The sequence below is a fragment of the Daphnia pulex genome, chromosome 8, assembly GCF_021134715.1.
Source record: "Daphnia pulex isolate KAP4 chromosome 8, ASM2113471v1".
In the NCBI taxonomy this organism is placed as follows: Eukaryota; Metazoa; Arthropoda; class Branchiopoda; order Diplostraca; family Daphniidae; genus Daphnia; species Daphnia pulex.
Genome location: NC_060024.1, coordinates 10,465,914 through 10,479,185, shown reverse-complemented (window position 1 = coordinate 10,479,185; position 13,272 = coordinate 10,465,914). Strand labels below are relative to the sequence as shown.

General features: G+C 42.5%; 2 protein-coding genes across 6 annotated transcripts; both read left to right on the top strand.

Annotated features, from left to right (window-relative positions):
- Nucleotides 1–2,810: 2,810 nt before the first annotated feature.
- On the top strand, nucleotides 2,811–11,722 carry LOC124200193 (protein inturned-like). 4 transcript variants are annotated; one of them, XM_046596344.1, is made up of 18 exons: nucleotides 2,811–3,064; nucleotides 3,212–3,393; nucleotides 3,545–3,630; nucleotides 4,903–4,953; nucleotides 7,106–7,365; nucleotides 8,023–8,112; nucleotides 8,290–8,367; nucleotides 8,465–8,675; nucleotides 8,780–8,833; nucleotides 9,101–9,163; nucleotides 9,284–9,466; nucleotides 9,547–9,596; nucleotides 9,665–9,760; nucleotides 9,844–10,005; nucleotides 10,178–10,346; nucleotides 10,446–10,603; nucleotides 10,704–10,924; nucleotides 11,565–11,722. In XM_046596344.1, exons 1-17 carry the CDS (start codon nucleotides 2,925–2,927, stop codon nucleotides 10,813–10,815), a joined length of 2,145 nt encoding a protein of 714 aa, XP_046452300.1. In that variant the 5' UTR covers nucleotides 2,811–2,924; the 3' UTR covers nucleotides 10,816–10,924; nucleotides 11,565–11,722. The 4 variants fall into 4 exon arrangements, with proteins under 4 accessions (XP_046452300.1, XP_046452302.1, XP_046452299.1 ...); XM_046596346.1 differs by having other exon boundaries at nucleotides 2,812–3,064; nucleotides 9,844–9,948; XM_046596343.1 differs by having other exon boundaries at nucleotides 2,812–3,064; nucleotides 3,209–3,393.
- LOC124200196 (FGFR1 oncogene partner 2 homolog) lies at nucleotides 11,609–13,190 on the top strand. 2 transcript variants are annotated; one of them, XM_046596349.1, is made up of 5 exons: nucleotides 11,609–11,723; nucleotides 12,019–12,172; nucleotides 12,240–12,491; nucleotides 12,571–12,696; nucleotides 12,774–13,190. In XM_046596349.1, exons 1-5 carry the CDS (start codon nucleotides 11,710–11,712, stop codon nucleotides 12,888–12,890), a joined length of 663 nt encoding a protein of 220 aa, XP_046452305.1. In that variant the 5' UTR covers nucleotides 11,609–11,709; the 3' UTR covers nucleotides 12,891–13,190. The 2 variants fall into 2 exon arrangements, with proteins under 2 accessions (XP_046452305.1, XP_046452306.1); XM_046596350.1 differs by having other exon boundaries at nucleotides 11,719–11,858.
- The last annotated feature ends 82 nt before the right edge of the window (nucleotides 13,191–13,272 follow it).

The following is a 13,272-nucleotide window of genomic DNA, read 5'->3' as shown; positions in this document are numbered from 1 at the left end:
ACCAAAAATTCAGTTTTCTCAATAAAAATACGTGGAATTGCATTATGCACCGGAGGATGAATTGAATATATGTATAAGCTATGCCGCGTTGTATAACAGCACTTTTTGCGAATATTTTTCTCGATCGAAACCAAAGACAAAAGAATAATATATTTATTTTTATTTTGAAAAAGAGAGAGAGAGCGTTGGAGCCAGCCAGCGAAAATCAATAACGTCTATACTATAGTATATGTAGGATAACGTGTGCTGCTGGCAGTAGACGTGTCACTGTGTGCCATCACGCACGATGCATTTTAAAATGCATCGCAACGAATTCAATCCTGTATTTTTATCATTTTTGTATAGAATCTTATGAAATTGCAACTTTTTAATTTGTATACAGAAAAATGAGAGAGGGCGGTTGTACTATATATTCTATACAAGCTTAAATGTGGTCTGTATAATTTATTTGCTAATGATGTTTCACGCTCTTGTGGTTGCGCTTATTTTTGTGGGGGTCGGGGTTAACATGAAAAGTGGGACGACATTTCAGAATGTTCGGTTCAACAACCATCGGACACGACAACCAAAGTTTTTTTTTTTTGTTAACATTTGAATTACGCGCGCGCGGGGGGATATAATATTTATGTGATCTAATCCTTTTTGGCTGTTGTAAGGAAGAACGTGAATACTTAACCCCCTCGTTTGAAAAAAAAAAAAGAAGCGCCAAATCGGGACGATTCATTCAAAAATATTAGGATAATATATTATCCTAATATTTTTGAATGAATCGTAAATATGGGTCTATATATAGACCCATATTTACATTTTGGGCGTGGGCGCAGCAGCTCTATATACATAATTCGGTCGCCGTGGCAACGTGTATAGACTTGTAATAAAGGAAGTTGCAAAATAATATCACCGGAAAAAATAAATAAAGTTTATTTCATCGCCTTCCAAAAAGTTTCAGAAATGAAAAAAAGTTTTCCTCATCAGATATAAAATATTTCATCACTGGAAAGAAAAATAAAAATTTTAATGATCAATACGACGGCAACTTTCAAAATATTTCAATATATAAAATTAATTTAAAAAAAAAAGCGTCCGGAAAGAAAAATAATAAGCTAAAAACAAATAAAAACAGTTGATGTATATATAGGAAGTGGAATTATTGGTCCTTGAAATTCTATACCTATTTGTTTTCTAATATTTCATTTGGGTATCAGCTGTTGGGCATATTATATATAGGCCGTTATATGATTAGATTTGGTGTTAGAAGGGGGGTGCCATGTTGGCGTCGCGATGAAACCTGAAACGCGGGAGCGGGACGGTCGTCGTCGTCATTATTGCGGGACCCGTTAGAGCAAACACAACGACGACGACGACGATCTAATTCATTATATATATCTGTCCACGCGGTATAATAAGTGTTCTAGTAGAGTACAGTATAGTCTAGTATTAGACCAGTCTCTCTCTCTCTCTCTTCTTATTATTAGATATGTGAATTAATGCATCAAAGAATGATGGCCGACGTTATATGGTGGCCGGTCGACGAGTCCCTTTTAATTAGCAAAAACACTTAGCTACGATGATGTGATTAGTTAGATTGCTGCTCCTGCTCCTACATTTATAGAACATCAAATGTCTTTCTCTCTCTCTCTCTCTCTAATATCGTGTGTGTATAATACCTACTACTCTACTACTACTGCTCCCTTTTCGTTTGAAATTTAATGTACACGCGCGCTTTGTGTGATAGTGGGCCGGGGGATATTCACTGTCGCTTTTATGACCAAAACGAAAATCTAGTTAAAATATTCACACAAAATATGCGGTAAAAAAATTGAATTTTTTTAAATTGAATTTCAATCTGGGAGAAGTAGTTAGAAGAGGCTTCTGGTCGATTGTTTATTTGACCACAGGGCAACATGTCGAAGAATGACACATGAGTTGCTTTTCTTTTACGGATAAAACTTTGTTTGGTTAGCCAGCTGAAATGAGAGTTTCAGAGGTTGATGAATAGTTTATGAGGTACACACGTTTGTGCTAGCCGAAACTTTTGGAGTGCCCCAGGGCTGGATGAAAGCGTGAACAATTAGTGGTGAGTGTTTTGTTCGGTGGTGGCCACAGACGAACGTCTCTAGGGGCCAACAAGTATCACATTGTCTGCATCTACTCGTGCAAAGAAAACGAAACAAGTCGAGTTGTTGCTGTTGCGTATTGATATTTGGCTTCCATGGAATCCTATCGCCACAGCGGGACCGCTGGGTCGGGTGACTCATCGTCTCGCCGTTACCAGCAGCTCCCCACCAGATCTGATCCTGTTCAACAACCTGCTGTTGCTGGATCGTCTGGTGTCAGGCTGGCAACAGGAACGAGAGATCCAGCAATGTTGTTGGTCGGTCCAAGGGGCAGCTCCAGTTCCTCTTCAGCCACCACCACCGATTACTCGGACAGCTGTTCCAGCTCGGATTGCAGCTCCACTTCATCTTGGAGGTATAATTAATTAAATTCTCTAGGCTTGCTTGTGCATCCTTGATTGGTAAATCTATTCCTTTACCTTCATTACCAAAAAAACTATTCAGTTCCGAGAGCATCCCAGAATGGGAGTCTCACATAGACGCAGAAGGGGAGCTCTTTTACATCGAGTTCAGCAGCAACCTGCAAGTGCCAACCCCGACAACAGACACAGCCTCCAGGCAACCCAGTGCAGAGGACCGACAAGAAGTTTTGAAGAAAAAAAAGAAAAGTAAAAAAGCCCCATTTTCTAGTAGACAACAGAGAAAAAAATAAGGACGAGCTGGAAAACTTTTACTTTTTCCCTTTGTCCTTTATTCAAACTTTCCTTTGAATGTGTCATCATCACAGGTCGTCTGAGTCGCCTGTTGAAAAGGAGAGCAGTCAATAATGGCAATAATAAAGGAGGGTCCTCTGCCGGAGGCAACGAAATGGCCTCGTGCGAGAGCCCCGGCGTTTATTTGCCGACAGAAGCCCAACGTTCGCCTGCAGATGACTGGTCTGATTGGACCTCATTCACCCTAGAACTGGAAGTTCATCCGACCACTGGAGCGGACGGCAGCTCGTTAAGGTATATCTCTCTTCCCCCCCTATCGATACCATCCGGGCAGGGTTTATTTTTCCTTTTGTCTTGGGCACACACACACACACACCGGCCTATGTGCCCGGATCCCTTTTCTAGCGTTTTGTTGTAATTACAAGCTTTATCTTATAGCAGCGGCAGCACCGGCAGACGGAACAAGGGACCGAATCATCTGTGCGAGACTTTACTGGGATTCGTGCCAGGTGTCACACAATCGGTCGACTGGCACGGCGAAGTCTCGTTGAGGCAGAGAGTCATTGTCGACAAACTCACGCCCGGAGGCCCACTTCACCAAGGATTCGCTCACGTACAGCAAGGTTTGAGATTAAACTTTTTTTTTTCTTTTTATTATATCTTGATTGGAGTTTAATCGCCCCCTTTTTTTGTGTTGGTCGCCCTTGGCAACCGTTTTCAAACATTGATCAATCGTTTGACGTGATTGTTGGTTTCCTTTTTCTTCCGTTCCAGGTGATTGGCTGGAGAAACTCAACGGTCAGAACGTGACTCACAGAGATTTGAACGATATTTTATCCTCCATCAATTCCCGTGAAATTGTAAGTCTCCAAAACGGATTATTAATTTTGAACGATCCCGCGGGATCCATTTTTTTTTCTCTCCTACTTTTGAAAAAAAAAAAGTTGCAGTCGATAAAACTTATCTTCGGTCGGTTGTTGTTGTTGTTGTGGCTGTTACTTTTGGAGCCAAATGTGGACGATTTAGATGCCGCCGGATCGTTTGGCTGGCATTCGCCGACAAGCGTGAAAAGTTGCCATGAACTCTTCGTCCTTTCAGTTGAGTGCAAGGGCAATTCGCCCGAGGGGGGAAACCGTTTCCCCCCGGCTTTTCCATTCGCTCTTGTAATCTGTGAAAAGAAATATGAGGTCGGAAGGACATTAACGCCTGGGCGGGGAAAAAATAAAATAAAATAAAAGTTGCAGCCGATCGTTTCAATTTGTTCAAGTCGGTCCTGAACGATTCATCAAAATGCCATGAAACAAACACGTCGATTGATTTCTAGCCAACCCCCTCCACCACCAACGGTCGTTCAAATGTGTTAATGTCTCGAGGGCAGCGCGCTAAGTAGTTTTGGCCAGCGCCAGAGAGTCTCAAGTTGTTGATCAAGAACTTGCCACTTTTCTATAAAAGTCGGTGGTGACAACCCGTCGTGAAACTTCACTCTACCAAGATGACGTCGAACCCAAGTTCCCCCAACCGACCGAAAGGATGTGTGTGTGTGGTTTGCGTGTTAAAACGCGTGGGGTGGGAGTTGTGTGGATCGATAATTCCACACGCAAATGGGGGAGAGAAGCGCTTGAATTTGCAGTTGAATTTCTTCTTCTCTCCCTAGACATCGGAGAGACAGCAGAAAAGGCAGTCGACCATTTGCCCCGATTGAAGTCGACTGACTCTCTCTCTCGTCATCTCTCTTCGTTGATTGGTTCTCTGGCGACAGATATATTTTTACCTCCCTATTTTCCTTGATGGCCGGGGATGCAGCTAGAGAGAAAATGCTGTCGTTCCAATTCCCAACGATGAATCGGGCGGTTATGAGCGACGGTTTTTTTTAGAATTTTATTTCCTTCTCGGGATGTTAGAAGGGTGAATTTGCATATTCAGCACGGTGGCTGGGAACATGTATTAGCGAGTTACATGGAGGGAGCAGACCCCCCTCCCTTTCCACCCGATAATGTCCCGTTTGATTTGAGCGATTCATCGAACCGTCAAGTCGCAAGATGGCGAGGAAATGAGCTCATTGATTTTCCTTCAAAAATTATTCAATTAATTTTTCATTAATTTCTGGGTTTGTTTGTTTTTTAATTTCTCAGGTCGAGTTGAACTTTAGGAGGAGACCCACATCCAACGACAACCGCAATCAGGTAATAATAAATGTTTATTCCTTTTAGGTTAATTTCTTTTTCTTTTGCCTTCGTGAGGGATTCGGGAGTGGGAGGTAGAGACCCCTTTTAAGCCGTGATTGATCGGATTCCGGGACTATACTCTTCTTATTTTTTTGTCTTCTTCTTCTTCTTCTTAGTATAAATGCGACGCAGCCAATTTGCGATTCAATCACGGGCCCCGGGATTTTTGTCTTTTGGTCCCTCCCAAACAAAGGAACAGATAGGAGCGAAAGGGAAATGATGAGAAGAAAGAGAGAGACGCCCACCCCATAATAATGGGCTGTAAACGTATACACAGGTCGCCCTTATTATTACGTTTATCAAATATTAAAAAAAGAAGAAATGAATCCCTCTGCCGTTCGTTCGTTTTTTCCCCGGTTAAATCCTGACTGGGGGAGTAAGGAGCCATATAGCCTTGGCTGCGTATGTTATATTGAGCCGAGAGCTCCTTTCGTCGTCAACCAAGTTTTGTTGTTATTGGGAGGAAGGCGCGGATGAAATGAGTCATTAACAGCTAGGAGGCGGCCGATGGGGTTGGACCCAAAGAAAGAAAAACGTGTTTTTTATTTGCAACGAGGCAATCGACCGTGATCCGTCGATAAGCTCCTCGTGACAACAGAAAGGGAGGAGGCGAGCGGGATGTATCAATATCTTTTTTAGGGTTCGGCAGGAAATCTGTCTTATCTTTTTTTGGCGGCCGAAACAACCCCCGAAAAAAATGTTTCGTGTTTCTTCGCGGTAAGAAAATGGAAGTTAAACCAAGTTACACAATTTCCTCTTCTTTTTTTTTGTTGCCGCCCAACGAAATCGATCGATAATGTAATTAGATTTGGGTTCGTGTTGTGGAGGAGGGGGGTGTCCTGTGATTAGGGCCAACCGACTACTAGACTAGACTCTGGTGCAATAATGAAGAAAAAGCTAACCGGAAAATCTCGTTTGATTTAACATTGGTTTTCCTTGGGGTTGGGTTGGTGGAAGGGGTTTTTCCCGCCAGTGAATATGTGTCAGCGTTACGTTACATTACTGTAACCATTCCCCCGAGCGGGGAGTCTAGAATTCTTTTTTTCTTTTTTCTCTAAATAGAAATATATTTTTAAGGATTAGGTGGAAGAAAAGGGACGTGGGAGATGGGGCGACGCCGATGGCGTTGTTGGGTTAGGATATAGGCGTCGTTTGTTGTTGCTGTTGCTGTTGTGTAAGCATTAGTTCTTATGTGTGTAAGAATAATATACTAAGATGCGAATGTTGCCGTTGGCGGGACTCTGAAGATCCCAGGGTCCAGACAAGAGATAACAACAAAAAAAGTCGACTCCTTGCTTGCAAGCAGCAACTAGCAACTCGGTGGGAGTCTCGAGGAGCTCGGGGAGTTATTGATCCCATCCCTTTTGCCTCCTCCCACTTCGCACCAGGAGCTCCTGAAAGAGAAAAGAAAAAGGAAACTTTATTTCTTTTCTTTTCCTTCTTGTCTGAGAGTTGTACGGCTCCTATTTTTTTCCTTTTTTCTCGCCCAGAATGGGCTCCTATTTTCTCTCCATCGGAATAACACAGAGACACAAATCTCGCGAGAATCTCACACTCTCTTTTAAAATCCTCCGGCTCTCATCCGCCCGATGGGCCGAGAAGAAGGAGGAATCGTCTGTTTCATTTCGTCGGCGGTGGGAAATAAAAAAAAAGAAAAACGGAAAAGTCGAAGGAGCTGCTCCTTGAGAGATTTGCAGCGACGACAACGTGACACGATGGCCAATTCAGATACGTTAGGAACCTGGCTCCTAACACACGGGCAAACAAAGTCTGTTTTTCTTTTTCTTTTTTTTCTTCTGCGAAATGACGCACGTGGATGTACACTGTGTCGGAATGAGACATGTAGATCCTCCCCTCCATCGTCCAGGAGAGTCAGGAGCCCCCTCCTTTTTTCTTTTTCTTGTTGTCGCTGTCATCTTAGGAGCGTAGATAGGGTTGCATTCGTTTCTCCTTCCCTTCTGCGAAGTCTCTCCTATTATATCCGAGTATAACGCGACGGATGGACTTCGTTAGTTACTTTCTTTCTTTCTCTCTCCTGGCGGCTGTTTCTCTCCAACACATGATCCACTTGAGTATTTATGCCATTTGCTGTTGTTTGTTGTTGTTTCAGGAGCCGAGTGGAGGTAACAGCGGCGAGACTCCTGCGCCTCCTCACGGCATTTTCTTGCTCAGTCAGGAGAATGTGACTGAAGCCTCGGCCGAGACGGCAGACATCCTTTACCAGAGCAGCAGCAACACCAACCGAGGAGGAGGAGGAGGAGGAGGTACAGACACGAGCAACGGGATTGATCCGTTGCTCAAATGGCGTGGCGCCATCGTCACGCTGGCTCACTTGATGCCACAACTGACGGGCTCTGCCCCACCATCTTGGTAAGTCGTCCCCAGGCTGCTGCCGTGATCAAGAAAACGGGGAGCAACCCAGACAACACACACACACATTCATGCGTCTTCCCTCCTTTGTTTCGTGTCAATTTACAATATTAAGAGGGGGGGGGGATCCTAATGAATGTTAGTTGCGTATTGCGTGTCCAGGAGAAAGAAGACAAAAACAACCCAAAAGTGGAAGGTAGTTTAGGTTTTTTTGGCTCCTGTTTTTGGCTCCTTGGGAACAAAAGAAACGGTCGATTCATTATTCTCATGTCCCGCCGAACCCAAGGAGCTCAGGATCCTTCGCGCTTTTGAGAAAACTGAGTTCGTGACCGGCACTGTCAAATATGTTTATATGGATGTGTGAGGAGGCGCGCCCACCTCCCTCCTTACGTTGTGTGTGTGTGTCGTTGTCTCCTCTTGGCCGGGGTTCGTCACGTAGTGAGAAACGATGATCAAGGGAGAAGCTCATCAAAAACATGTCCCGCATACCAAAGTGGAAAAGCCCTGCTGCCATATGCCACGGGGGGGCTCCTTTTTTGTTTTGTTTTTTTAAATTTCCTCCGGACTTGAATGTTTTAACTTTTCTTGTATTCGATGTTTTTCTTTCTTTTTATTTGGTTAAATCAAATGTTTGATTTTCTTTGTGATGTTTCGCAGTTCGACTGTTATCCTCGACGGAATGATCGTCCATCTCGTTTACATCGTCGAAGGATCCGTCCTATTCCTCATCGGAGCTCCTTCCATTTGGTTAATCTCTCTCTCTATTTTTCTTTTCTTTTTTTTTTTAACATTTTATTTTTAAAATGATGTGCACTCGAGCGCCTCTGGCGTCAATTCCTATTTTTTTTTTTATTATTTAGGAGCCGGCGGTTTTATTGATTCCCCCCTTTTTTTTCTCTTTTTAAAATTTCTTTATTTAACCAGGTGTAGTCGCATCGAGCTGCAGATGACGGCCAAACAGCTGGCGTCGCTATTCCGTTTCCAGTATGGCTCCATCCGCAGGTTTCTGTTTGGAAATTTTATTTTGTCGAGTCAATTGGAACGACGACGCCGATCGATTTCACATTTGTTTTTGAATTTTTATATTAAAAATAAAAAGGGCATTGACTGAACCGCGACTGGCAGGCGAAATCCGTCGCATGGTCGACTCTCTCTTCCATTGGCTCCAGCAAGGAGCCGGCGCTAGGAGCGTCGGAAATGCATCGACCGTTAGCCCAGGGGGCAGTAACGACATGAGCCGGCCATTCAATCGACTCTCCAACTACTTCGTCACCTGCGGCCAATGGCTCCCGCTACCTCCCGAAAGTCACGTAACGATCCATCTATCCATCCAGTCGTAAATTGATGATTGATTGCACCCCCAACTCTCTCTTTTTTTCTTTCTTTCCAACCCAAATGTGTGTACCGTGTGCAGCTGGACGTGACGTTAACTCTCAACCAAATGGAAGCCATCGATTACGAGGACTGGGTAAGAAGGCAGAGAGCTGAGCAATGTGTGCAACCAGAAAAGAATATGACGACATTCGCCCCCCTCCTCGATAGCAAATCTATGGCGCTTGTCACATACTCTGAATAGAAGAATAACGAGTCAGATTGAAAAAAAGACAGACTCACTTTTCTGTCCTTTTTTCCCCTTTTCTTTCACAATGTCGATCGACCGTATTAGATTATTAGACATTTATTTGGCCCAGTGTGTGTAACCTTTTTCTCTACTATTTGTGATTTGTGGGCACAGGATGAAGAGTCAATCAGCATTCAACGATGCGCTACCATCACCGGATCGGCCGTGTATTGTCAGGTTGGGTGGATCATTGGATATAATTTCATTTGTCCTTTTTTTTTCTTCTTCGTCCGTCCGTCCTTGTTACCTTCCCACAGTTGAACATTATTCAAGCGTTGTGTGTTTACTTCACTGCAGGGTTATCTGGTGGCTTCGACAATGGCAGCCAAGCGACTGGAAGAGATCGGCACTTTTCTCAAGTGGAACCAGATCTTGGAGATGAGCCATCGCCGTCGATTGAGCAGCTTGATTATCTGGCGCCAAGTGTTCCCAGAGTCTGAAGATGCTGGAAATCAATCCTTTCTTGTCGTCGTCGGATCGGTGGGGCTCTCTCTCTCATTAGATAGTCAAGACGGAGATTACATTTCTCGAAATGATGATTTATTTTTCTTTTCTTTTAGGGTCACATTCTCGTTGTTGCTCTACTAGAGTCGGGAGGCGTTACCCAATCGTAATTTGATTTTCTTTACGGTTCTTTTACCTTGTTTGCCCGTCGATAAATCTCGATTGACTTTTCAGGTGGGATCATTATCCAGATACTTTTCTCATTGAAGAAATGCAGTTTTTCCTGCAGGAATTGCAGTACCTCGACCTAGAAACGACCTGCAATCAAATGTAATTTGTTTTAATGAATTAAGTTATAATTAAATTTGGAATGAAGAAAACAATTGAATAATTCCCTTTTGCGATCGTTAAAGATTGAACGGACCACAGAATCCGGCCCTGGTCACGAATCTCAGCCAAGTTTCTGAATGTACAACGCCGATATCTTCGTCACCCGAGTCGGAAATGCCGACCTTTAGGTACTTCCGTTGTTTTATATCATCGCGCTCAGCGACGCCCAGTTGGAAGCTCAGCAGGTACACAGCATTTATTCCTTTTGACTATAAAGACGAATAAAATGCTGTTTGACCTCGCTCGATTTTCTAACAGGAGAAAATTATTTTTGTCTTTTTTCCTTGACATATCCCCCTCCAACTTTCCGCTTTGTTTTTTTTTTTTTTTTTTTTTTTGTTTGATTGCAATTAATAGCATCACTCCAGGGCTCAGGCCAACCATGATCAATTACCTGTCGATGGATTTCGGTACAGGTGTATTCGTCGCCCCGACCATCTTGAACGCTGGAACCAGGTTTATCGATCAATTTCAGAAAACTTGTCTGACGATTCACAATTTATTTCAGCGAACTCTTAAAGCTAAAGTAGGTCGACCCAATACAAATTCAAGTGCCTAGAATTTGATGAAAAACAAATATTGATTTCAACTCGTCCCCGTTTTTTTTACTTTTATTTTTTTACAGATGGATTTACAAAGGCCCGATTGGGGTGGCCCTTGGTCTGATAAGAGTTTAGTGGCACTTCAAGAGGTCTCGGTTGTTTTTACAGTCACTGAATCTCCTCCCAGTCCCGGCAGCGGGACGAAATCGACCCCGATGAGCGACAGTTTTTGGGTCACTGGGTGCGGTGATGCTTTTTCAACTTCACATCGATCGATCTAGCTAACCCATTGTAACTTTTACTTTTTCTTTTTGTGCGTGGGTGTCGGATTTTAATTTTAGGAGGCTGTTTCTATCCCCTGTTCATCGGGAGCTGTTCATTTGCCACCAAGATGGCGTAGCACAGGATATTTTGGATCTTGCCTTCCATTTAGCATTCGGAGCCGTCCTTTAAAATAGATTTTCCTGGATACTCATCGAATTACTACAAAAAAATGTGTTTTCCTATTATAGTGTGTGCTCGTTTCTTGTTATTTATTTTATCCGCATAATGTGTATGCCAGGGCATGGCCTACTCTATGGTTAAGGCCTGTAGACTTGTATCCACTGCCATGAAGGCGAGAGGCGTGGCCAAATTCCCTAGCCCTGTCCCTGTGAGAGCCAATCAGGCGAAAAATGGAGGTTACAACTTCGCCATCTGGCGTTTTAAGATGTAAATCTCGTTGTAAAGTAATGAAGGCGTAATAACAAATTGTTAGATGCCACGAAATGCGTTTTTCCTACTAAGTTCAACAGCAGATGTTGAGGAAAACGACTAAATAGGATAAAAAGGACATGTGCATAATTCCAGCAAAATTTTTCGAATAAATTATTCCGTGAAACACAACCTTTGTTATAAACTGCAAATTAAAAAGATACCTCCCAACCGAGAATTGAACGCCGCGCCGTGGTGTGGTAGCTGACATTGCTATCCATACGGCTACCACTGCTATGAAACACTCGAAGAAAAATTTATTATATCTAGCTACCTAACCATTCTAACGAGATAGCAGTATTGAACGACAGATGGCGAAGTTGTAGCCTCCATTTTTCGTCTGATTGGCTCTTGCCCGGGGAAAGGATAGGGAATTTGGCAGATCCTCTCGCCTTCATGGGGCAGGATTCAAGTTTACAGGCCTTAACCATTAAGTAGGCCATGGCCAGGGGAAGCCTTTTCCCGGGCGCACCTTTAATTTTTCTCGCCAGATGTCGCCACGATCGAATGTTGATTATTTATTTTTTCATGAGATATTGTAATCTGTTGTTTGCTGATATATTTCGAGTTGATGAAAAGTAAAACATAAATCGAATGAAATACGAAAGGTAAATCTCTATCATGTCCCTTTTATCACCGGTTTGTTGTCGTGATAAGAAAATCAGTTATTTGCTCGAAAAGGGTGTCGGGATAACAACCAAGCAAACACGTTCGTAGTTTGCGTGGGCCCAGTTATGAGATTTGTAAGTTGTTGAATCGACATGGAAATCGATGAAAACTATCTCTTCGATTAACTGATCGATGCACCAATGTTTATAGTCTGCTTCAGATGCCATAACTTTTTTAACTTACAATAAACTCACACTTACATACCAGTTCTGCTGTTTTTCTATTTCCATGTAGTCCCAAGCAGGCAAACAAAATGTCTGTGTCTGTTCAACAAATTCTTGCTGATGCCAAACGACTAGCTGGACGCCTGAAAGACCACGACTCCTCTGCAGATTTGCTTCTGTCGCAAGCTCAGGCAATGTTTTGTCAAGTGGATGCCATGAAAGAGGTACACGGTTGGGGGTTGGTGATAGCTTGTGGCAGTAATTTTTTTCAAATTATTGCTTCTTCTTTAGTACCAAGAAGAATTGGTTGAATTGAACACAGCTGCTCATCAAAGACCACATTTGGATCTCATAGCCAATATTCAGCAAGAAAACCGACAATTGAGAGCTTTAGAAAATGAAAACAAGGAACTCAAGTCAGCTCTTGAAGAGCATCAAAATACTCTTGAGCTTATAATGAGTAAATACAGACAACAAATAAGCCGTTTACTTGAAGCAAGTCACACAGAAAAGAACTTGGTTCATCTTCTCCCAGACACAAGAGTAAATAATACCTAATAATTTATTAATAATCTTACATGGCATGAGATTAATGAATTCCTTATTGTGATGGTCTATTCAGAAGGCTGAAGAACAGGCAGAGAAAATCAATGACATGATTGGGGTCATGGAGACAGCTATAAAGTTGGATGACAGTTATGTACAAAAGGAAATTGAACTGTTTTCAAAATTGACAACTGAAAATCGGGTAACCAGAAGAGCTGTTCGGAACGTCTTTTAAATTTTAACGTGTAAATTTCAATAATTTTCATCATTCTTATGCAGGGACTGAAAGAGCTTTTGGACATAGCAAGTCATAACGGGTCATTGAGAAACTCTCTTCTGGGTATTAAAAGCGAGGATAAAGAGATCCAAGCCGATGTTTCTTGTTTGAACCCTTGATCTCCGAAAAACAAAGGAAAATCAAATAGCGTTACAAAAAAACAAACATACGATAGATTCGTTAATTACGTTCGCAATATATAATTAATTATCTATACCTTAAAATCTGAAGATTCTTCGTCACATGATACTTCTCCTCTATACTTTGTCCTCTACGCTTTCCTTGCACGATGTTTCACTTTTATCCCGTGTATTAATTAAAGTTTCAAATAACTCCATAAATTTTTTTTTTGTGTTCTAAAGAAATAACTAGATGTTGCTTGGCTATAGGTTGATTGCAATAAACTCGTGTTTCATGTCGTTGACTCTCCTGCCAGCGTACTCATCTTCAATCCTCACATTTAAAACCTTTTTCAACCCTCCGAAGGTCACCAACCCGCAA